Below are 25,621 nucleotides of genomic sequence, written 5' to 3' on the forward strand. Positions count from 1 at the left end.
GTCTTATTCTGTTGAACAGAATACGGGACATAATTTTGTACGCCGAATTAAGAAGGGTTATTCCTCGGTAATTGGCGCACTCCAGTCTGTGCCCTTTCTTAAAGAGAGGACAGATACGGCCGTCCAACCAGCTAGCAGGCATTTGCTCGTCTTTCCATATTTTCGACATAATATGGTGCAGAACTTCATAAAGCTGCTCACTGCCATGTTTGAGAAGTTCAGCCGGGAGCTGGTCCTTCCCCGCAGCCTTATTGTTTTTCAGCTCTGTAACAGCTTTTTCAACGTCACCTAGTGTAGGCGACTCCACAGCTTGTCCATCGTCGCTAATATTTATTCTGTTCACTGATGCACCGGCACTTCCACTATTCAACAAAGTCTCGAAGTGTTGCTTCCACCTGGAAGCCACTTTGGTTTTATCTGTCACCAATTCCCTTGTTGGTCGTTGCACATGACGGGAGATGGCGCTGTCTTTCTCCGCACGCCATTGACAGACTCATAAAACCTCCGCATATCGTTCTGCTCCATTTTTTCCTGCGCCTCGCTAATCACTTGCTCTGCATATTCTTTTTTTCCTGCGGTGGGTTTGTTTTTCGGCTGTTCTTGCTTCCTTGTACCGATCTCTATTCGATCGGGTACCCGACACCAACATCCGGCTTCTGGCAACGTTCTTCTCGTCTGTCACTCTCTGACACTCCACATCGAACCAACCCGTCCTGGGTCGCCTCTGTGCAGTGCCTACCACTTCTCGTGCTGTTATGCTCACCGCTCCATGGATCGACTCCCATAGATCGTTGATGTTTTCGCTAACGTTGATTGCACTTATCCGTTCGTCGAGCTTCTGGCGGTACTCAGCCGATACTCCTTCCGCCGACAATTGCTGGATATTGTAACGCATCGTTCGCTGTGATCTTTCGTTCGATACAGTTGACAACCGTGATCGAATTTTACTGACAACAAGGTAGTGATCAGAGTCAATGTTCGGACCTCTGAATGTCCGCACATCGATAACATCCGAGAAATGGCGCCCATCCACCAGAACATGGTCTATCTGGTTGCAAGTTTCACCATTTGGGTGTCTCCAGGTGTGCTTTCGGATGTTCTTTCGTGCAAAGTAGGTGCTACTGATGGCCATCCCTCTGGCAGCAGCAAAATTTACTAGCCGTAGGCCGTTGTCATTGGTAGCGGAGTGAAGGCTCTCCCTACCGATTATGGGACGGAAAAAGTCCTCTCTACCGACCTGAGCGTTAGCGTCTCCGATAACAATTTTCATGTCATGCTTTGGGCACTCTCCATAGGCTTTATCAAGATATTCATAAAACGTGTCCTTCACGTCGTCGGATTTATCGTTTGTCGGTGCGTAAACGTTGATTAGGCTATAATTGGAGAATTTGCCCCGTATCCTCAACACACAGATTCGTTCGCTAATGGGTTTCCACCGCATCACTCGCTTCATCTGCTTGCCCATCACTACGAAACCAACTCCATGCTCTGCTTTTTCACCGCCGCTGTGATAGATGTTATACTTGAATGCAGTATTGGTCGTGGGGTCCACGGCTCAGAATTCACGTTCTCCGGATCTAGGCCATCGGACTTCTTGAATAGCAGCCACGTTCACTCCAACCTTCTGCAGTTCACGAGCCAGAAGGCTCACTCGTCCAGGTTCATTTAGGGTCCTGACATTCCAGGTACCGAGTTTCCAATCATAGTCCTTATTTCGTTGCCGGGTCGGTTGCCAAAAATAACGTTCTCTTTTTCTTCTATCTCCATTTTTCGTGTTATTTGAGAGGCTTCAGTAAGCTACCTTACCGGGGTCGCGTTACCTACATCGCGCTGGTGGGGCTACCACCTTAGGTATAGCTGACGCGATACAGCATTTCGTTAATCAGCCGCTGGGTACCAGGCAGACGCTGTTTGAGACGCACCTCCTGGTGAACAGACGCTCGAGGCGTACCTTCTCACTCTAGCTGATGTCAGTAGGACAACAGTGCCCAGGCTGCACTACCAGCTAAGTACACAACCCTTAGCAGGCGGTATTTTGTCATCGGACGACCCGTGGAAGCGTGAGATAGGAACTTGTGGGGACCAGAGCTCTGTTGGGCGCTCCTTCCTTGATGTCAACCCACCATTTTGCAGCCCACATAAAACTTTTTTGTAGGATGCGTCATTTTACGATTATATCTATTTTTAAAAAAATCGGTAGAAAAAAACTCTGGCCCTTTTCAAAAGATAGTTTTGGTTAATTTTGGAAAAAATAAGTATGCAAAGTGGCTTTTTGTAACAACATGTCCAATTTCATTCATGCAGCATGAGTGAAGAACTTAAAATTTAAAAATTTACGTACATAAAGAGTAGAAAAAAAGCCATAGGCGTAACTAGAGTCACGGTCTAGGGGGAACCATGGCCTCAGCTGGTATAGTAGATTTTTCTTAGACGAAAAATGTCTTTGTATGTAAAAGCGTAAAAAGCGACACTGGTGTGAATACGTGATCCAGATTGAAGATTTTTAATTGCGTTCTATTTCTATTTCGTTCTCTATTAATCTGGTGTGAGTGTTATTAATTGTATTTCTGAGATTTCTTGAACATTTGGTCAGTGTCTTCAAATCAGGAGTTGCTTGGTGGCCTTGTGTCACTGCTTCTGCCTCATAAGCAGGAGATTAAGGGTTTGATCCCTGGCCCTTTCCAATTTCCTATTAGATAATTTCGTTAATCATATAACTCAATCTCTTTGCAAATCAAATTCTCTCTGCTAGCAATTATGATTCTAAATATAGAAGTGTTATAAAAAGCTGCCTGTTACTTAGTAGCAGTAAATAAAATGTAAAAATAGATTGGTATTCATTTGAACCCGCAAACGAATGCTGTATACGTCTTTTGCCTCTTCCTCTACCTTTTGTGGTAGATTCTCAGCACACGGTTCGGCCCGCGAAGTCATTTGGCTTCCGCGCCTAATCCGTCAAGGATTGTAACGTCCTTCACCGGACGATTCCTCGGGCCGTAGGCCCTAAACGTCAAGGAGGAATTCCCCTCTCGGCCGTCCAAGGTGGCTAAGCCACGGCCGGTCGATCGCGCCTACAAAAGAAGACGCCTGCCCACCATCGTCCAGCAGCGCCCGCTGGTCCCGTCGGACGACGATTATCCGCATAGTCGCTCGCCTCGCTATTCTAGCGAGATTTCTGGCCGCACAGCTGGACAGGTGTCGCTGTGCCGGTTATTCCGGCCCCAACAACCGAAGCAGCAGCGGTATGTACCGGTACCAACATTAAAATAGGTCACACTTAACAAATTAACACACAATTTGATAACACAGAACAACACGCACACGCCACAATTAGGAATCAATAAAATTATATGAGTAAAGTGAAAGTTCCCGGTGTTAGTTTTTGTTTACCGCGAAAAACCCTTGATTACCCAGTAGTTAGCCGACCCTGGGATTGCCGGAGAGTCTCTTGTGTCCTGGTCTGGCCTGGCTATTGATTGTTGACGATTCAAGAAAACTCTAGTTTCAGAACTTTGTTAATTTGAAGAGTTTTGGGAAAACATTCATTATAGCCTATTCAGATTACGCCATTAATGACATAATAATTGGCGTTTCAGGGTAAATACGCTTTATGATGTCATTATTTACGTAATATTCCATACATTTTGCGCTGTCAAAAGATACCCGCTAAAAAGAATTTATTACGAACAATTATTACGAGAGAGCTTTTGTTCTAACTGGGATGCAGGGAGAAATTCAACAAAACAAAACTGACAAGCGTCACGCTCTCTTTGCCAGAGAGAAAATTCTCTCTGTTTTCATTTCGTTTCGTAGTTGACAGTCATGCTCTTTCTGTCGCAGCAGCGTCGAATGCATGTTAGATGGAAATCATCTGAGCGCTGAAGAATAACTCGGATTGTGATGGTTTTGTGGAAAGCATTTTATATGATGAAAAATAATGATGATAATTATTTATTCTCCACTTAATCAACATGAATTGTTTAAAATCAGATGCTCTCTAGAATTAACATGAAGTATTTAACTTAAACCTAGATTTAATAGAACAAATCGAATAAATTTTCAAAGTTCAAGGGCCAATGCGGAAGACAATTTAAAACGTAGGAATGGTTGTAAAACGAATATATTTGATGAATAAACATGATTTCATAAATTGTTTCAATTCTGCTTCTTGAATGGCTTAATATACTTTGGATTTCACCATTTTTCACGTGGGACTACTGTACGATTTGAATTAGATGTATATATAAAGTAGAATAACCTTAAATAAAACATGGATTGGTAATGCATTAATTCATCCAAAATCCAGTTTAAATTATATCACATTCACACGATTCGATTTTGTTAGAAGCTGTATCATTGATTGTCGAGTAGAACGCAATGGTTCAGTTTCCATTTTTGAAAAAAAAAATTAAATAGCTGAGTTGCCCTTCATACATGGAGATACTGGTGGAAATACATTTTAGTTCGATAATATTTCTTGAAAATTGGTCCAATCGTCCTTTTTTATTTATTTGTGAGAATTCCCAAAAGTATCTAAATTTTTCTATCAAATCTCCGTTCGATCATAGTACAGAATCAAAATACTTTTTAAACTTGAAAATAAATTGAGGAATAGTCTGATTCCCCGAAGAACGGCGCACCCAACTAATGAATGTAGCTTCGCTCATTATCCTTAATGAGAGCTTCAAATATTCTTCGAAAATCCCTTTTCATATTTTTTTTCGTAGAAACTTTGTTCAGAAAAAAATGTTCGATTGTCGCCACACAAATGCTTGATTTCGCAAATTAAATTTTAAGACTCTCCTTGAATTCAACCCTGTATTAGCGTGCAAATGAGGAAACATGGAAATGTCAAGATATATTATCTTGCTGCAGTCTGAACACCTCGGATACCCTCTCACTTAACAAAGTCATAAATAGCCCAATCTGAATAGGCTATTAGATTCCGGATGAGTTCCAGTGATTTCAAAGAGAGTTTTGAGGTGTCGTGGGGAAACCAGAGAAATTTTCTTTGTCAGAGTTTTAAATTTATGTGATTTGGAAATGAACGTGAAATGAACAAATCATGAAATAATTTAACTGGTTTACAAAATGCCTATTCTTTCTTATTCTACAATATAATTAAAATCTGTACATGTTGTTCGAGCTTAAAGCACATGGACCGAATTATATTGAATAGGGAAAACTAGTCTTTTGAGCTTGTAAAGACATTCCACTGAATATCTTCATATGAATTAATTAACAGTTTTGCGACGTGCTTAAAGCATAAATATTATTTATCCAATTATATATCGAAAGACTAATTTTGGAAGGCTTTCAAAAGAATTATCGTTTGAGCTTTCATCAGCCGGAATTACGTGCATGCAAGTCTGGGGCCAACAATAACTTTATGGAGTCAGTTGTCGCCTTAAGGCGATCGAATTCGATTTCCATTCATTTATTTGTGGTCGAAAAGTGTTCCAACTTCATTTAAACAAGACTGAAGTTGGCAACCTAGGCTCGTCTTTTGAACGCTGACTTAAAATGGACACATGTGTACAAAGGGAAAAAGCGGGAAAAAGGGAAACACGTTTACGTGTGCATTGCTCCATTTGATGGGTACCTTGCGTGAACGCGGCGTGCACGCAGCGTAAAATACCGCTACGTGGACGTCGGCCCTAACACCTAGCATGACCAGAGGACCAGTGGAGAATTTTTCGATCACGAAAAGTTTCCTCCTTACCGGGGCGGGAATCAAATCCACACTCCCTAGCACATGCGTCTAGACGATTGACGTCGCTAACCGCACGGCCACGAAGCCCACAAAATTGAACAAAAATCTAACAAAATTGAACAAATTTGAATATATCGACATAGGGAGAGAGAACCCTGAGCAAAATATGACTAGAATACATTGAGATAGGGAGATAACAAGATAGGGAAGTTATCGAGATGTAGAAAGGCCAAATGTACATACAGGGGTTAGACAAAAAGGTTGAGATAGGTAAAAATAAGTCGAAATTCAAATCAGCATAACTTTGCGTATAATAATCCGATTTTGATAGAACCAGGACCATCAGAAGCGGACACTCTTCTAGTATACTGTCCTTCTGCAAAACCTGAGATTGGTCCTTGGCCACCGGAAATCTTCCGGGTTTTCCGAGGGTATGTTCAAGATGCATTTTTTCCACTGCTTGTCATTTTATGTGACGTTAACTTTCATCATGTTTTATGCTTTCTCCGAAAACTAGAACTAATATGCCGGCCAATGGTGGCTGTAGATCGAGAATCCATCTAAACTACACAGAGATACGGCCTTTTCCGTAAAAACGGTACAAGGAACATGATGAAATGATAACAGATCGGAATAATGCAAATATGAGTATCTGACTTCATGGATTTGCGAGACGATGATTACAGAAACATTTCCAGAATGATAGTGTCCATGGGTGTCAAAATTCATGTTTTCTCAAGACGATGAATATATAATCTTTATTAGAGATATATTTTGAGGACTGTGAGACTCTTTGGCCAATTTGTAACAGGTTCCGGAACTTCTGCAAAAGTGGCATTCGTTCAGGGTGTATGGCCAATCCCGTACCGTTTTCACGAAAATGGCCATATCTCTGCGTATACCTATCGGATTTTTGATCTGCAGCCAGCATTGGTCAGCATATTAGTTCTAGTTTCTGGGGAAAACACAAAACATGATGGCAGTAAACGTCATATAAAATGACAAGCAGCAGAAAAAATGCATTTTTAACATACCCTTGGAAAACCCGGATCACCACCGGTGGCCAAGGGCCAATAAGAGGTTTCGCATAGGGCCAGTATACTAGAAGAGTTTCCGCGTCCGATGGTCCCAATTTGATCAAAATCGGATCATTCTACGCAAAGTTATGCTGATTTGAACTTCGACAATTTTTTGCCTATCTCAACCTTTTTGTCTAACCCCTGTATGTAGATTGAAGAGGCCGAGAAAACCATCGACATATGGAGAGATATCGAGATGCAAAGAGTTGACTGTAACTTGGACTTTACATTTCAGTCATAAAATTATAAAAACATCTCAAATCTGAGTGCAAAAATATGTATATGATAAATTTATATTTGACTACATTAGAATTTTCTTTTAAATTTTTCTGGGGGGCCACACGTGGGTCGCAACAAACTAATCGATTATCTCGATTATTGAGAAGTAGGTAGCCAATCGATTAAAATCTCTCTTGTTAATCTATTAATCGATTGATCGATCGATAATCGGACATCTCTATTCGTGAGGCTTGTCTTTAACTGAAACACATTTATTAAAGACAATATTTCAACACTAAATTTGCAAAACGATGTTATGTTTTACAGTTGAACATTTATCAAGCAATTTCCACTTCGAAGTGATTCTGCAGAAATTCCCTTTTGTTACTCAGTTACCATGAATCAGAAACCCATAATTTAAAGAAATTCTAATAAACAGAGATCTCTGTTCACGCAGTCAGTGTAATGGACTTACACATATCCAACCGCTCATTAGAAATGCTTCTATAACAATCCGGGAGCGTTAATTGATCTATCTGCTGTAACTGTCTGGGGCTGGGGCTGTAATTTTCCCACCTGCTGCCATAGGATAACAACCCATGCGCAGTGACAGGGAACGATCAGTTGTTGCAATTGTGTCGGCGGGAAACGGTCGTTAGTATGGCACTGCTCATCGCGCGGGTTATCGTGTTGATCGTCCTGATAATCGTTGTAAGCGCGAAAAGATCATCTGCTCCGTTTCAATTCGACGAGGAAGATGCTGGATTGACCGTTGTAAGTGTTGTTCATTGATAAGCAAGTTTAGCTCGACTGCTTCAAAATCTTTGACCACTTGCAGCCACAACTGATCTGGAAGTACGGTTACAATGTCGAAGAGCACCAGGTTCCCACGGAAGACGGATATATTTTGTCAATGTATCGGATACCGCCACGTAGTGGAACCACCACCAAACGCCCTATCTTGATGATGCACTCGTTGATGAGTAGCTGCTCGGATTTCATTCTTATCGGGCCGAAGCATGGCCTTGGATATCTCCTTGCGAACCGTGACTACGACATCTGGCTAAGCAATGCCCGCGGAAATCGATACTCCCGCAAGCATAAACGCTTCCACGTCAAATCTCCAAAGTTTTGGAACTTCACCTTCCACGAGATCGGTTACTACGATGTTCCCGCATCGATCGACTACGTTCTGGACAAAACCAACTCCGAACGGCTGCACTATGTGGGGTTCTCGCAAGGAACGTTGGTTAGCTTCGTAGCCACGAGCAGCAGACCGGAGTACAACGACAAAATCATCCAAATGCAGGAAATTTCTCCGGCTGCATACTTAGGTGAACCGCTCAGTATTTTCATTCGTCTTTTGTCACTGTTAGCTCCTGGTTTGGCCGACGGATATTTCGCTTCTGGAGCTAACCAGTTTCTGCCGTTCTGGAAGGGGCAGTATGACTTCTACAACACAGTGTGTCCTGCACCGGCCCAAACTCTCTGTCGAATTTTGCTCAACGATGTGGTCGGTGCCAATCCTCGACAACTGGATCCAGTAACTTTACATTCGTTCTAATCTTGGAATGATCGATTCCATACCTCTATTTTTGCCTTTTGTAGAAAACGCTTCGAATTTTCCTGGGCCACTTCCCATCGGGCGCCGGCATCCTGCAGATCCTTCATTATGCCCAGGCGTTCAAGGATGGAATTTTCCGTCGCTACGACTACGGCGATGACGAACAGAACAGGGCGATATATGGAACTAAAGAAGTGCCACGGTACAATGTGTCAAAGATTACGGCTCCAGTGCGGATCTACTACGGGTACAATGACAATGTGATTCCGTATGTGAACGTGCAACGGCTAGAGCGGGATCTACCCAACGTAGTCGGGACCTATTTGGTGCCTGATGAACGGTTTACGCACGCGGACTTCATTCTGGCCAACGAGGTGAAGGAACTGCTGTATGACGAGATTGTGAAGAATGTGGAAGCAGCTGAGCGGGAGGGCTAGGTGCATGAATGGAATGGCTACGTTTGGATTATTTACAGTTTAGTTGTGAGGAATAAATTGATTCATATATTTCTGTAATATATTGTCTAAATTAGATCTATGGAATGAATACTAGGGATCATTTTTTTCACAGTTGTACCGAAAGGTTATCATTTCACTCCAAAATCAATCCTTCTCCTAGAATACTCAGAGACCTACAGTGTTACATACCAATCGACTCTGTTTGATGAACTGAGCAAATGTATGTCTGTCGTGTGTATGTGTGTGCATATGTGTCATAAAAACATTAGCCAATTGAAAGGGGAGGGGGTATCCCGGACCCTTAAGCATTTGGTTCAATTGAACATAATGAGAAGCTCACACTTACGCAATCTTTCTTCAGTTCATTATCAAGCATTCTGAGTCCTAAACAACTGTGCTGAAATTGGACCCGATAGGTTGCTTCCTCGCTTTCTGCAATGCGTTTGAAGTTTGTATGAAAATTAGTATACGAAAACGTATGTATGCATGTATGTATGTATGCATTTTTACTTCTAGAGGTTTCAGTTCATCGTAAGCCAAGTAACACATTGCGTTAAACTATAACACAAAGGATGCCAAACAACTTTCCGAAGAAGGTACGTTGCTGGAACGTCCACGAAAAAAGTTATAACGCTTCGAAGTGTTTGCAGTGTTCAAACCATATGCAAACAATCGTTTATTCTGCTAGCATTGCCGAGCTACGTGAACCAATTATTTACCTGAGTGTTATTTTAAAACTATTGATCTTATACGGCTTTTGAGTTAATATGAGTTGTGGGACCCGCTTTCTCCAAGCAAGCTGACTGATGGCTTGGTTGCACGTGTGCTGTGTGACGTCCATCCTTGTTGGTTGCCGACGAAGGAAGGACCTGACTCATGGCCTGCTATTTACTAACGAAAGACTGCCGAAAGATCCATATCTGTCATTAATTCACACTGTGCATGTATTACCCAGTATGCAATATATTACAGTATTACACCCTCACATTCCCCTTCTACTCTCATTAAAAAGAGAAAAAAAATCCACTACTAAGGAATTTATATCAACCACTATGTATTTTTTATTGTTCAATATCTACCTCATTCTGATTGTAGATGTAACTCAATTTAATACAATAAGAAAAAAACTCATATCTACACTGAGATCAATTTTCCATTATATTTTATGTGCGTTGAGCACATAGAAATAAGTATGTCTACCTTTATATGGTTCTATGTGCAGCATTTGAATTCTACAAACTCGCATTTGAATCTAATGACAAAAAAAATAATATAAAATAATTGTGTATATTATAATTTACATTCAGATCCCCTTTTCAAAAATGTAGCAATATTAGAAGCTTATGTTTCTTGATAATGCTGCGTTTTGACAGGACAAGTGAATTCAACAACTCAGTTGAATTCAATAGACTTATCAAAAGTTGAACTTGCTCAACTTACTTTTCATTCAAGTGAGTTGAATGAAGGTGTTTAGACGTTCAATTCGCGTTCAATTAAAGCGCCTCGTTCAATTCAGTTGAATTGTCCAAACGTAGCATAACTGTTCTATCAGAAGCATTTCTTTAGCATTTCATAGTACCTTCTTCAACTTTTGAGAAAAAGCTTTGACCTGCAAGACACATCAAGCAATTGAAGAATTTATATTAAATTTATATTAAAGCATGTTCTTCAAATGTTAGTCATTTACGTTTCACATATGTGCATTCTAATTGAGGGGGTCAAACGCAAAGGGGTGTAAGTGACAAAAACTTAGTTTTGAGAAAAATGGGTGCAAAGTTTTTCAATATTTTTTCGTTCCATACAAATTGTATGAAGGTTCAAAAAATTACTAATTTTCTGTGAATTTTCACATTTATTATAAACATCGTACAAACTATATCAGCATATTGCCGCAAAGCTCTAGAACCATAGATTTTTTTGCTATAGTCAACTCAATTTTGACAAAAATGTCAGTTACACCCCTCTGCTTCTAACCCCCTCAATTGTTGTTCAATAATCAAATCCAATATACATATTGGAGCATAATCATAAAATATCCTACACAATATCCTTCTATGTTAAACATGCTTATAAAGGTACTAGCAAACATTTTGAAATTTATTGAACATGGAATGCACTACTTGGGTTGGCATTCATTGAGTGACTGAGGGGACTCGTTTGTGAATTTAGAAAAAAAAGCGTCACGACTGAGCTTTCTATGTCAAATCGCATCGTTTCAAAAAGGAAGGTTGTGAGATTTATATCAACACAAATATTGCCCTCCGCTCGCTTTCAAATTCACTTCTATAAAACATTCTTCATGTCTGCGTATGCTAACGGAACTATCAAATCTGTAGTTTTGCCTCTAATTCTATTATAAACATGTAGGGTCATGCGCCTATTCCTCCATGGCGCTAATTGCCGTCATATCAAATTCTTATTCACTGAATATTCGCGATTGATTGTTTAAATGAATGAAATTATCACCTGGCGAGATAGAAAAAAGTGTATAATATCATCTAAACTCATTCCAACCACATTCCGAAAAACTCTTCAAACAAACTTCACGATTCAGTATATTTGCAACATTACCTACCTTTTCCGAGCGACGAAGAAAAATCCAAGCAAACCCGCGTAACATCGTCATCAAAATCGATGTATTTCAAAAACTTCCACTACACTACGCTATGCACTAAATTGAAGGAATATCTTTCATTGAATTGTGAAATTATTCGAAAACACTCGAAAAACTTTTTTTTTCCAAACTTTAGAGATTTTAATTTTTTTTCGTCGCCTTGTTTATCCAGTTTTCCGCGAGCGGTAATGGCCGCCAGCTTGCATGCGGACTAGTCTCTGATTTTACGTTTGTTAAGATCAACTGCACCCACCGTTCCGAGCATTCTGACCAATGTGGCATATTAGAAGGTGCTGATTCGAGACCGCATCGTGACCGGTGACCGCATCATTTGCCGCTCGTCAACGGGTAGCAAGCACTTCAGTAAATTCCAATTTTTCGAATGTATCTACGTATGCAAACATCGCTGCTGGTAGACAAAATTTCTCTTCTCAAAATGAGGTTTATACCCATGTCCCAACACGGATAGCGGACCATGAGTCGTGGAAGTCGTGAATATATATGTCGATAATGGATGGGAACGACAGCGTCGCAACTGTATTCAGCTTGCGGCGAGCGCGTAGCCGCAGAACGTGGCGAAACGTGGGGAACTTCTCGTCGGAGTAGGTTAGATCCGCCGTCGGGGACTATCCGAGTCGTTCGCGATCGCGACCGAGGCGGGAGCTAAATGGCTCAATGAATAAGGTGAGAGCTGAATGGCTCAAGGCAAATGAAACTCGGTTATCGGAGTAGGCTAGGTCCACCGCCGGGGATCAGCTGAGTAGACCGTGGCGTGCGAATGTACCGGCTTCGGGTCGTCAGGGCACCATTGAACTGGAAGTTATCTCCACCGGAATCTTTGGATTGACCTCGGCACTCGCCCGGTCAGCCGTTGAGACTGGTCGTTGGTTACGGGGGAGCTTCCGACGTCGTGGAACTCCCTGTCGGAGTAGGATTGATCCACCGCCGGGGACTATCCGAGTAGTCCGCGACCAAGGTGAGAGCTGAATGGCTCAGCAAGCAAGAAGCTGAAAGGCGCAGTTCATGGGAAATCGGTTAATCGGAGTAGGCTAGGTCCACCGCCGGGGACCAGTTGAGTAGATCGTGCCGCGTGAATGCACCTGCTTCGGGTCGTCGGGGCACTACTGAACCGGAAGCTATCTCCACCCGGAATCTTTGGCCTGACCTCGGCACTCGTCCGGTCACCCGTTGAAGTGAGAATGTGCGTAGGACTTGAGCGGATCTATGAACATGCATACCAGGTGAATGTGTAGTGTTGGTAATGTAACAGCCATCCACGAATGCGGGTCGTCGGTATCGGGGAGCTTCCGCCGCCGGGGACTCCCGTCGGAGTAGGTAGATCCGCCGCCGGGGGACTATCTGAGTAGCTTGCGAGCACGTTGAGAGCTAAATGGCTCTAAAAATAAAAAGGAAAGTAGATGCGTTGCTGAATGGCACAAGGAAAAAAAAAGTAAAGGGCTTAAGGGCCCACGCTTTTGTGTGCTTGCTGGCACCAATAAGGGAGCCAAAGGGCTCAGACGTATGACAGACATCGAAGAGAGGCACTGTGAAAGGTGTTGTTTTGGGAGGAGTACTTTTAGTACTGCTTTCCCCCTTCCCCCACAGAAGTAATACTGAAAGGTAGTCCCGGGGGGAATTGTGCATTAGAAGAGAGGGTAACTCAAGTAACCTTCTGTTGCTTGGGTGGGTTTAGTGGGTCCGTCGGTCTGGCCTTCTGCCAACCGCGTCAACCCCACTCCCTGAGTGATAATTTCAGGTGTCTGTATGCAGATTTGCCTTCACCCATCTAAAAAAAAAAAAAAAAAAAAAAAAGAAGGCGCTGATTCAGTGAATTCCAGCCTTCTTATATACACATTGATCAAAATGTTCGAATGGTGGGTGCAGTTGACCTCCAGAAACGTCAAATCAGAGGCTACACTGAAAACCAAAACTACCCAAAAGTGGGTTGTTTGCACTCAAAACCGTGGTATGTGCCAATAACCCAAATTTGAGTAAAATGACTTTTCTGGCACTAGGTAGTTTGCCTTTAATCCCATGTAAACAATTTACCCAAAGCTGAGTTTAATTTATCCAAAGCGGACCTTAATCTACCCAAAATAGAGAATATTGAATTTACTCAAATTTGGGTTATTGGGCTGAGCAACCTCGGTGAGGTGTTTGCATCTTGCTCTAGTTTTGATAGCAATCATGGGAAAGAAAGGGAAAACTACCCAAATTTGGGTAAATTTTTTCTGCTATATTCTCATAAGTGCGTATATTGAACTCAAAGTTTGGGTTGATTTATCTGTCCGTGTAATCCGCAGGCAAGCTAGCGGCCATTACCGCTCGCGCAAAGCTGGATAGGCTGAAAACGTGTTGCCAAACTGACGATTTGAACTGGAATAATCTTATATTACATCTTCTATATAATAAAAATGAAATGGTCTGTGTTCGAATCCGCATAACTCGAAAACGACTGGATAGATTTTTTTCGTTCCCTCAGCAATTATATTCATTATCATTTCCGACGGGTTTATATGATATTTCCTCAAGTAAAAAATAGTAGTAAAGTTGAGTAAATCGTAAGAAATATTAAAATAAAGAGTCGTATGGGAATTTCGCATAGGCAGTTCAGAATGCACATTTTCGCCTACTATGCAGGACAACGTCTGCCTGGTCAACTAGTATCTCATAAAACACCTTGCAGTCAATAAATTTCGGTTGATCACTTATTTTCCGCTACCGTAATAAAAGTAAAGTCTTCCAAATAGGGTATCTGTTCCATTATTAATAACATGCTCCTATAACAATAACCTTCGCAAAACAGGCTATTTACGCTCAATTTGTGTCGTGTTTTGTTGTTATCCACTGTTGAAAAAAATCACTAAAATGAGAAATAAAACTATTTGCGCACCAATTCTTTGTTTTCGAATGGTATTGATGGTATGAATTCAAGGAGCTGTTCCCCTACATTTTTTTATCCAAACTGATCATGAAAACTGGGAAATATTTCATAGAAGAAATTTGATGGCAACATTACCCACGTACATGCTCCGCTCTTTTGTTAGTTGTTTGACAGACTGATGCGTTTTACTAAATTACGAGACCAAACCTTTTTTAGGAGAACTAAATGGGATTACACTGGGAAATTTTTTGAACTGGAACAAAAAGCAAACTTGTTTACGATTTTAGAAATTGACGGACATGATAGTAATTATGCAAGAGGTCGCCAATAGTTCGTCCACTTATTCAAGGAATAAAATGCTTGAGTACTACACTCGTGAACAAAGATCTGTAGTGCTGATTTAAATATAGTACCCGCTTCTTGTGGTACAGAGAAAATATATTGTAGACAGTATAAGTTCTAGTCATCCTAGGAATTCACGGAGTAAGGCCTTTCGATCTTGGAGTAAGGCATATGATCTTGGTCATTCAAGAAATTCCTGGAGAATCCGATCTACATGCGTAACCAAAGATCAATTTGCCCTATTTAAATGTGGTACATGCTCTCTGTAGTACAAAGAATGGAATGCTCTCACAATTTATGGTCTTGGGTATCCAGGAAATTTCTGGAGTAAGGCCTTTCTATCTACATGCGTATTCAAAGATCAATTTACTCAATTGAAAAATGGTACATGCCCTCTGTAGTACACAGAGTGGAATGCGTTCATAACATATGTTCTTGGTTATCCAAGAAATTTCTGGATTAAGGCATTCCGATTTACACGCGTAACCAAAAATAAATTTGCACGATTTGAATATGATACATGCTCTCTGTAATACCAAGAATGGAATGCTTTCACAACATATGATCTTGGTTATCCAAGAAAGTCTTGCAGTATGGCCTTCCGATCTACACGCGTATTCAAAGATCAATTTACTCAATTAAAAAATGATACATGCTCTCTGTAGTACAAAGAATGGAATGCGTTCTCAACATATGCTCTTGGTTATCCAAGAAATTTCTGGAGTAAGGCCTTCCGATCTACACCCGTAACCAAAGATCAGTTTACTCAATTGAAAAATGGTACATACCCTCTGTACTACAAAGAATGGAATGCTTTCACAACATATAATCTTGGTTATTCAAGGCCTTACCTTCAGGGGTTTCTTGGATAACCGCGAGCATCTTCCTTAAGCATATTCTGTCATATGTACCCCAATGGGCACATTACATATTCAGAACAGGCATGTAGATCGTTGGTTACGGGTGTAGATCTGGAGACTTTAACTTCAGGGGTTTCTCGCATAACCGCGAACATCTTCTTTGTGCATATTGTATCATAAGTACCACAATGGGCATATTACATATTCAGAACAGGCCTGTAGATTATTGGTAACGCGTGTAGATCTGATACCTTCACTTCAGGGGTTTCTTGAATAACCGCGAAAATCTTGCCTGCACATATTCGATCATATATACCACAATGGGTTTATTAAATATTCAAAACATGCCTGTAGATCATTGGTTACGCGTGTAGATCTGGAGGCCTTCACTTCAGTGATTTTTTGGATAACCGCGAACATCTTCCTTACGCATATTCAATCATATGTACCACAATGGGCATATTACATATTCAGAACAGGCGTGTAGATCATTGGTTACGCGTGTAGATTTGGAGGCATTAACTTCAGGGGTTTCTGAACGACACGACGGGTAAACTGCTCGAGAGGATCATCCTCAATAGGCTCACCCCGTACGCAGAGGGTACGGATGGCCTGTCGAGCAACCAGTTTGGTTTTTGGAAGGGTAAGTCCACAGTGGACGCTATCAACGCAGTGTTAAAGACTGCAGAGGTAGCGATCCTAAGGAAAAGGCGAGCAATTCGATATTGTGATTTGGTGACACTGGACGTGAATTCAATAGCGCAAGCTGGGGTGCCATCGTGCTCTCGTTACGTCGGCTTACCCGAGCAGCACACTGGAGGTATAAAGGTTTCTGTAACCTATACACAACTGAATTAGGTTACATTTAAGTTGTAGCAACCAAGTAGGCCCAATTTGTGCTGCCAGGGTAGCCTGGTTGGGTGGGACTGTACCGGATCTTGGAAAGCTACTTCCAGATCCGTGTGCTGCTATACGAGATCGATGCCGGTCAGAAAAACGTTCCTATTACCGCAGGAGTCCCGCAAGGTTCAATTCTGGGTCCGATACTAAGGAACCTGATGTATGACGGGGTACTGAAGCTAATGTTCCCTCTTGGTGTGAAGATTGTCGGCATTGCTGACGATGTAACCCTAGATGTCTACGGGGAGTCAATCCCCTAAGTAGAACTAACCGCAGCATACGCGATCAGCATTGTGGCGGAGTGAAAGAGGCCTCGAGCTCGCTCAACATAAGACGGAGGTGGTTATCGTCAATAACCGTAAGTCGGCACAACATGCAGTTGTTCAAGTGGGAGACGTCGCGATCACTTCAAAGCTGAGTCTGAAGATTCTTGGGGTCATCATAGATGACAAGCTCACCTTCGGTAGCCATGTCGAATATGCGTGCAAGAAGGCTTCGACTGCCGTGGCGGCATTATCGAGTATGATGTCCAACAGCTCCAAGGTGTCCGCCAGTAGACGTAGGCTAATCGGTTGCCTATTAACCAGTCAGAGAAGCGCTCCTATTACCTATTTTGAAGATCGTTAATTCCAGAGGTAGAACTGACCGCACGGTGGCGGATTGGATGCGCGCTAGAGGCCTGGAGCTCGCTCAACATAAGACAAAGGTGGTTATCGTCAACAACCGCATGTGATAAGTCAACAACCGCATGTTATTGACGATAAGCTGACCTTCGGCAGCCATGTCGACTATGCGTGCAAAAAGGCTTCGACTGCTGTTGCGGCATTAACGAGGATGATGTCCAACAGTTCCAAGGTGTGTGCCAGTAGACGTAGGCTAAATACTGGCAGGCGTTGCCGTATCTATCCGTATCTATTCTGGGCGAGAGCTCTGGGGGTAGCCAGTTACCTGCCGAAGCTGAAGAGCACGCACCGCTTGATGTGTCTCATAGTGATATCTCTCTACCGCACTATATCACACGATGCAGCCTGCGTGATTGCGAGCATGATGCCAGTCAGCTTGGTCATCGGGGAAGACGAGGAGTGTTTCGATCTACGTGGCACCAGAGGAGCCTGCGAACGCATCAGGATGACTTCGGTTGCCAGATGGCAGTGCGAGTGGGATAACTCTTCTAAAGGCTCTTCTAAAACATATCGAGCTGGGTGGAAAGACCCCATGGGGAAGTTAACTTCCATCTGACACAATTCCTGTCAGGCCATAGCTGCTTCCGGCAGTACATCCACAGGTTTGGCCACGGCGAGGGCCACGTCTGCCCTGGCTACCCAGGTGTTGGTGAAACTGCTGAGCACATACTGTTCGTATGTCCTCGTTTCGAAGAAGAGCTATGCTAGACGTTTGCGGTCGGGACACAACCCCGGATACCCTAATCCAGAGGATGTGCCAAGCGGTGGAGAAGTCGAACGCAGTTTCACCTGCAGCCACTCAGATTGCCTGCAGCTTGCAGAGAATCTGGCGCGCCGAGCAGCAGTCGACAAGCATGACTAACTTGTGATTGGTTAGTTAGAGCGATAACAGGCTGAGCTCGGGGAAGTGAATGACAAGTTTGCACATGTGTGTCAAAGCGGGTGGCAACCGCAGTGGCCACCTCGAAGCATGGTGGAAGAGTGAACGCATAGGTGTGAGTATAGACTGCACATGTCGAAGTAGTGTAGAACTATTAGCACCTATCACTATCGACACCTCGAGGCATGGCAGAGGAGAGTAGAGTGAGCACCCAAGTCAGCCTCGCATGGCATTTCAGAAGTGAGAACCTAAGTAAGTCCCTAAGTAAATGGTGAGCCAGAGCGTGTGTCAGTAGGAGTCAAAGGTCTCAAATTGGTGTATGCTAGAGCGTGAATCAAGTGGCAGGGTGACCACTCAAGTAAGACTTTTTTAAACTTTTTTTTATGTGTTTTTGAACCAATTAATGGGTCAAACACAATTGGTACGTTTGCGTGCGTTTTGACAGTTTTTCCATGTGAAAACTGTCAAAACGCACGCAAACGTATCAATTGTGTTTGGCCCATAAGAGTCAGAGAGGTGCGTCACAGAGAGTGTCAGTGTGTGTGTCAGGGAAGGCGTACCCAGTTAGTTTGGACATAGAATCATCACTCCCGACCCAATAAAACCAACCTGGTACCCACCATGCACCACTTGTGCACAAGACATACTGGCAACAAATGTGCCCCAATACTCTCCTGCCTATGTTGCTCGAGTGACAGCAAGAGAAACTACGGATACTCTGCAGGAGGTACCCCATTCTGCCATCTCACAACACAGGCAGTCCTCATTCAGTATGGTGATCACCACGTCCTGCAACAGGGTGGCACCACTTGTCTACCAAGCCGGAGGCGACCCTAGGTTGGTGGCTCCTATACCGCTCCTACTTCAGCTACGTGGCAGACCCTTTTACGTCTCCTATTTCTGAGGTGCTGTAGAAGCATCAACCCCCGGCACTTCTGCTAGGCGTAGCAGGACTTTCATGTCCCCTAATTCTGAGGTGCCACAGAGGTAACTGCCCCCGACACTCCTGCCAGGCCTAGCGAGATTTCGCTCAATCCGTGACTGGCAGCCGGATCACGCTACTGCCTACCTTGGTAGAAGAAAACAGCAGAATAATATCAAATTTTGCTTATAATACAGCGGTTCTCAACCTTTTTCTTGAGAGGTACCCCTTAGAACTTTTGCATTAATTGAGGTACCCCCTCTCGAAAGTAGGCTACCAATCCTCTTGAAAAAAATAATTCCGAGGCCGTTGAAGGGAAGCTCCTTTCAGCTTCTGAATCCCTTTAAAGTAGGTTTCCGCGCCTCTTGATTAAAGGCCTCTGAACCTCTTGTAGATAGGCCTCCGAGCCTCTTGAAGGCGGTTTTCGAGTCACTTAATAGAAGGCTTCCTTTGCATCTTAAAAGGACGCTTCTGAGCCTCTTGATAGTATGCTGCCAAGCCTCTTGAAAGAAGTATTCCGAGCTTCTTGAAGTGAGACTTTTGAGCATCTTGAAAGGAGGCTTACGAGCCCCTTAAAAGGAGGCTTAAGAACTTCTTAAAAGGAGGCAACCTAACCACTTGAAAGGAGGCTTCCGAGCCTCTCGAAAGGAGCCTTCCGAACCTCTTGAAAAAAGGCTTCTGAGCCTTTTGAAATGCGGCTTCTAAGTATTTTCAAATGCGGCTTGTAAGCCTCTTGAAAGGAGGCTTCCGAGCCTCTTGAAAGGGGGCTTCCGAGCCTCTTGAAAGGAGGCTTCCGAGCCTCTTGAAAGGAGGCTTCTAAGCCTCTTGAAAGGAGGCTTCCGAGCCTCTTGAACTGAGGCTTCAGGCCTCTTGAAGGAGGCTTCCAGGCCTCTTGAAAGGAGGCTTCCAGGCCTCTTGAAAGGAGGCTTCGAGCCTCTTGAAGGAGGCTTCCGAGCCTCTTGAAAGGAGGCTTCCAGGCCTCTTGAAGGAGGCTTCCAGGCATCTTGAAAGGAGGCTTCTGAGCCTCTTGAAAGGAGGCTCTGAGCCTCTTGAAGGAGGCTTCCAGGCCTCTTGAAAGGAGGCTTCCGAACCTCTTGAAAGGAGGCTCCCAGAGCCTCTTGAAAGGAGGCTTCCAGACCTCTTGAAGGAGCCTCCTGAGACTCTTGAAAGGAGCCTCCTGAGACTCTTGAAGGAGGCTTCCGAGGCCTCTTGAAGGAGGCTTCCGAGGCCTCTTGAAAGGAGGCTTCCGAGGCTCTTGAAAGGAGGCTTCCGAGCCTCTTGAAAGGAGGCTTCCGAGCCTCTTGAAAGGAGGCTTCCAGGCCTCTTGAAAGGAGGCTTCCAGGCCTCTTGAAAGGAGGCTTCCAGGCCTCTTGAAAGGAGGCTTCCAGGCCTCTTGAAAGGAGGCTTCCAGGCCTCTTGAAAGGAGGCTTCCAGGCCTCTTGAAAGGAGGCTTCCAGGCCTATTGAAAGGAGGCTTCCAGGCCTCTTGAAAGGAAGCTTCCAGACCTCTTGAAAGGAGGCTTCCGAGCCTCTTGAAAGGAGGCTTCCGAGCCTCTTGAAAGAAGGCTTCCGAGCCATTTGAAAGGAGGCTTCCGGGCCATTTGAAAGGAGGCTTCCGAGCCTCTTGAAAGGAGGCTTCCGAGCCTCTTGAAAGGAGGCTTCCGAGCCTCTTGAAAGGAGGCTTCCGAGCCTCTTGAAAGGAGGCTTCCGGGCCTCTTGAAGGAGGCTTGAGCCTCTTGAAAGGAGGCTTCCGAGCCTCTCGAAAGGAGGCTTCAAAGCCTCTTGAAAGGAGGCTCCCAGGCCTCTTGACAGGAGACTTCCAGGCCTCTTGAATGGGAGCTTCCAAGCCTCTTGAAAGAAGGCGTCCGAGCCTCTTGAAAGGAGGATTTAGAGCCTATTGAAATGAGGTTTTCAGCCTCTTGGAAGAAGGCTTCCAGAGCCTCTTGAAAGGAGGCTTCCAGCCTCTTGACAGGAGACTTCCAGGCCTCTTGAAAGGAGGCTTCTGAGCCTCTTGAAAGAAGGCATCCAGGCCTCTTGAAAGGAGGCTTCCAGGCCTCTTGAAGGAGGCTTCCGAGCTCTTGAAAGGAGGCTTCCAGAGCCTCTTGAAATAAGGCATCTGAGCCTCTTGAAAGGAGGCTTCTGAGCCTCTTGAAAGGAGGCTTCTGAGCCTCTTGAAAGGAGGCTTCCAGGCCTCTTGAAAGGAGGCTTCCAGGCCTCTTGAAGGAGGCTTCTGAGCCTCTTGAAAGGAGGCTTCTGAGCCTCTTGAAAGGAGGCTGGAGCCTCTTGAAAGGAGGCTTCCTGAGCCTCTTGAAAGGAGGCTTCCGAGCCTCTTGAAAGGAGGCTTCCGAGCCTCTTGAAAGGACGCTTCCGAGCCTCTTGAAAGGACGCGTCCGGCGACCTTGAAAGAGGCAGATGAGCCACCGGCAAGGAGGCTTCTGAGCCTCTTGGAAGGAGGCTACTGAGCCTCTTGAAAGGAGGCTTCTGAGCCTCTTGAAAGAAGGCTTCTGAACCTCTAGGAAGAAGGCTTCCGAGCCTCTAGGAAGATGGCTTCCGAGCCTCTTGAAAGGAGGAGGCTTCCGAGCCTCTTGAAAGGAGGCTTCCGAGCCTCTTGAAAGGAGGAGGCTTCCGAGCCTCTTGATAGGAGGCTTCCGAGCCTCTTGAAAGGAGGAGGCTTCCGAGCCTCTTGAAAGGAGGCTTTCGAGCCTCTTGAAAGGAGGCTTCCGAGCCTCTTGAAAGGAGGCTTCCGAGCCTCTTGAAAGGAGGCTTCCGAGCCTCTTGAAAGGAGGCTTCCGAGCCTCTTGAAAGAACGCTTCCGAGCCCCTTGAAAGAGGCTTATGAGCCTCTGGAAAGGAGGCTTCTGAGCCTCTTGGAAGGAGGCTACTGAGCCTCTTGAAAGGAGGCTTCTGAGCCTCTTGAAAGAAGGCTTCTGAACCTCTAGGAAGAAGGCTTCCGAGCCTCTAGGAAGATGGCTTCCGAGCCTCTTGAAAGGAGGAGGCTTCCGAGCCTCTTGAAAGGAGGAGGCTTCCGAGCCTCTTGAAAGGAGGCTTCCGAGCCTCTTGAAAGGAGGCTTCCGAGCCTCTTGAAAGAACGCTTCCGAGCCCCTTGAAACAGGCTTATGAGCCTCTGGAAAGGAGGCTTCCGAGCCTCTAGGAAGATGGCTTCCGAGCCTCTTGAAAGGAGGAGGCTTCCGAGCCTCTTGAAAGGAGGCTTCCGAGCCTCTGGAAAGGAGGCTTCCGAGCCTCTTGAAAGGAGGCTTCCGCGCCTCTTGAAAGAAGGCATCCGAGCCTCTTGAAAGGAGGCTTCCGAGCCTCTTGAAAGGAGGCTTCTGAGCCTCTTGAAAGGAGGCTTCCGATCCTCTTGAAAGAAGGCATCCAGGCCTCTTGAAAGGAGGCTTCCAGGCCTCTTGAAAGGAGGCTTCCAGCCTCTTGAAAGGAGGCTCTGAGCCTCTTGAAAGGAGGCTTCCAGGCCTCTTGAAAGGAGGCTTCCTGAGCCTCTTGAAGGAGGCTTCCAGGCCTCTTGAAGGAGGCTTCCAGACCTCTTGAAAGGACGCTCCCACGCCTCTTGTAATGACGCTTCCAGCCCTTTTGAAAGGACGCTTCCAGGCCTCTTGAAAGGAGGCTTCCAAGCCTCTTGAAGGAGGTTTCTGAGCCTCTTGAAAGGAGGTTTCTGAGCCTCTTGAAAGGACGCTTCCAGGCCTCTTGAAAGAACGCTTCCGAGGCCCTTGAAAGAGGCTTATGAGCCTCTGGAAGGAGGCTTCTGAGCCTCTTGGAAGGAGGCTACTGAGCCTCTTGAAAGGAGGCTTCTGGGCCTCTTGAAAGAAGGCTTCTGAACCTCTAGGAAGAAGGCTTCCTGAGCCTCTAGGAAGATGGCTTCCAGGCCTCTTGAAAGGAGGAGGCCTCCAAGCCTCTTGAAAGGAGGAGGCTTCCGAGCCTCTTGAAAGGAGGCTTCCGAGCCTCTTGAAAGGAGGCTTCCGAGCCCCTTGATAGGAGGCTTCCGAGCCTCTTGAAATGTTTCAAAGGTTTCGGAAGCCTCCGTTCAAGAGGCTCGGAAGCCTCTTGAAAGGAGGCTTCCGAGCCCCTTGAAAGGCGGCTTCCGAGCCTCTTGAAAGGAGGCTTCCGAGCCTCTTGAAAGGAGGCTTCCGAGCCTCTTGAAAGGAGGCTTCCGAGCCTCTTGAAAGGAGGCTTCCGAACCTCTTGAAAGGAGGCTCCCGAGCCTCTTGAAAGGAGGCTTCCGAACCTCTTGAAGGAGCCTCCCGAGACTCTTGAAAGGAGCCTCCCGAGACTCTTGAAAGGAGTCTTCCGAGCCTCTTGAAAGGAGGCTTCCGAGCCTCTTGAAAGGAGGCTTCCGAGCCTCTTGAAAGGAGGCTTCCGAGCCTCTTGAAAGGAGGCTTCCAGGCCTCTTGAAAGGAGGCTTCCAGGCCTCTTGAAAGGAGGCTTCCAGGCCTCTTGAAAGGAGGCTTCCAGGCCTCTTGAAAGGAGGCTTCCAGGCCTCTTGAAAGGAGGCTTCCGAGCCTCTTGAAAGGAGGCTTCCAGGCCTCTTGAAAGGAGGCTTCCGAGCCTCTTGAAAGGAGGCTTCCGAGCCTCTTGAAAGAAGGCTTTCAAACCTCTTGAAAGGAGGCTTCCGAGCCTCTTGAAAGAAGGCTTCCGAACCTCTTGAAGGAGCCTCCCGAGACTCTTGAAAGGAGCCTCCCGAGACTCTTGAAAGGAGTCTTCCGAGCCTCTTGAAAGGAGGCTTCCGGGCTTCTTGAAAGGAGGCTTCCAGGCCTCTTGAAAGGAGGCTTGAGCCTCTTGAAAGGAGGCTTCCAGGCCTCTTGAAAGGAGGCTTCTGAGCCTCTTGAAAGGAGGCTTCCAGGCCTCTTGAAAGGAGGCTTCCAGGCCTCTTGAAAGGAGGCTTCCGAGCCTCTTGAAAGGAGGCTTCCAGGCCTCTTGAAAGGAGGCTTCTGAGCCTCTTGAAAGGAGGCTTCCGAGCCTCTTGAAAGGAGGCTTCTGAGCTCTTGAAAGGAGGCTTCCGAGCCTCTTGAAAGGAGGCTTCCTGAGCCTCTTGAAAGGAGGCTTCTGAGCCTCTTGAAAGGAGGCTCTGAGCCTCTTGAAAGGAGGCTTTCTAGCCTCTTGAAAGGAGGTTTTCATGCCTCTTGAAGGGGGCTTCCGAGCCTCTTGAAAGGAGGCTTCCGAGTCTTTTGAAAGGAGGCTTCCGAGCCTCTTGAAAGGAGGCATCCGGGCCTCTTGAAAGGAGGCATCCGAGCCTCTTGAAAGGAGGCTTCCAGGCCTCTTGAAAGGAGGCTTCCAGGCCCCTTGAAAGGAGGCTTCCAGGCACCTTGAAAGGAGGCTTCCGAGCTTCTTGAATGTAGGCTTCCGAGCCTGTTGAAAGAAGGTTCCCTAGCCCCTTGAAAGGAGGCTCCCGAGCCTCTTGAAGGGAGGCTTCCGAGCCTCTTGAAGGGCTTCCAGAGCCACTTGAAAGGAGGCTTGAGCCTCTTGAAAGGAGGCTTCCAGCCTCTTGAAAGGAGGCTTCCAGGCCTATTGAAGGAGGCTTCCGAGCCTATTGAAAGGAGGCTTCCAGGCCTCTTGAAGGAGGCTTCCAGGCCTCTTGAAAGGAGGCTTCTAAGCCTCTTGGAATGAGGCATCCAAGCCTCTTGAAAGGAGGCTTCCGAGCCTCTTGAAAGGAGGCTTCCGAGCCTCTTGAAAGGAGGCTTCCGAGCCTCTTGAAAGGAGGCTTCCGAGCCTCTTGATAGGAGGCTTCCGAGCCTCTTGAAAGGTTTCAAAGGGTTCGGAAGCCTCCGTTCAGGAGGCTCCCGAGCCTCTTGAAAGAAGGTTTCCGAGCCTCTTGAAAGGAGGTTTCCGAGCCTCTTGAAAGGACGCTTCCGAGCCTCTTGAAAGAACGCTTCCGAGCCCCTTGAAAGAGGCTTATGAGCCTCTGGAAAGGAGGCTTCTGAGCCTCTTGGAAGGAGGCTACTGAGCCTCTTGAAAGGAGGCTTCTGAGCCTCTTGAAAGAAGGCTTCTGAACCTCTAGGAAGAAGGCTTCCGAGCCTCTAGGAAGATGGCTTCCGAGCCTCTTGAAAGGAGGAGGCTTCCGAGCCTCTTGAAAGGAGGAGGCTTCCGAGCCTCTTGAAAGGAGGCCTTCGAGCCTCTTGGAAGAGGGCTTCCGAGAAGTGTAGAAGGATGCTTCTAATCCTCTTGCAACGAAGCAAACGAGCTTTAGTGAAAAACAAATCATTTTGTTCATTCGATGTTTGTTCGTTTGATCTTTTGTTCCGCAGCCCTTCATACATTGTGCTGAATGTGGAAGGTAGGATTCAATTGGGATTTATTGATCGCATTGCATATTATATACAATATAAATTTTTGAAATAAAAAATACACAATTATCAAAGCTTTATTAATGAGTTTTGATTGGAAATGTAATACGTCCGGCATTACGTATTTTTGTCCGAGGGCCAGCGAAGGTACCCCCAGGGGTACATGTACCCCAAGTTGAGAACCGCTGTTTTAATATATGAATAACTGAATA

General features: G+C 45.3%; 1 protein-coding gene across 1 annotated transcript; it reads left to right on the top strand.

Annotated features, from left to right (window-relative positions):
• Positions 1–7,528: 7,528 nt before the first annotated feature.
• LOC134211319 (lipase 3-like) lies at positions 7,529–9,103 on the top strand. Its single transcript, XM_062688076.1, has 3 exons — positions 7,529–7,785; positions 7,850–8,554; positions 8,620–9,103. Exons 1-3 carry the CDS (start codon positions 7,672–7,674, stop codon positions 9,010–9,012), a joined length of 1,212 nt encoding a protein of 403 aa, XP_062544060.1. The 5' UTR covers positions 7,529–7,671; the 3' UTR covers positions 9,013–9,103.
• The last annotated feature ends 16,518 nt before the right edge of the window (positions 9,104–25,621 follow it).

This window comes from Armigeres subalbatus, chromosome 1 (genome assembly GCF_024139115.2).
Source record: "Armigeres subalbatus isolate Guangzhou_Male chromosome 1, GZ_Asu_2, whole genome shotgun sequence".
Taxonomy (NCBI): domain Eukaryota; kingdom Metazoa; phylum Arthropoda; class Insecta; order Diptera; family Culicidae; genus Armigeres; species Armigeres subalbatus.

Excerpts from the sequence above, each read along its gene's own strand:
- LOC134211319 (XM_062688076.1), top strand. The coding sequence starts at position 7,672 with ATGGCACTGCTCATCGCGCGGGTTATCGTGTTGATCGTCCTGATAATC. Across the intron at positions 7,786-7,849 it reads AAGATGCTGGATTGACCGTT|CCACAACTGATCTGGAAGTA; the intron begins GTAAGTGTTGTT and ends GACCACTTGCAG. Across the intron at positions 8,555-8,619 it reads ATCCTCGACAACTGGATCCA|AAAACGCTTCGAATTTTCCT; the intron begins GTAACTTTACAT and ends TGCCTTTTGTAG.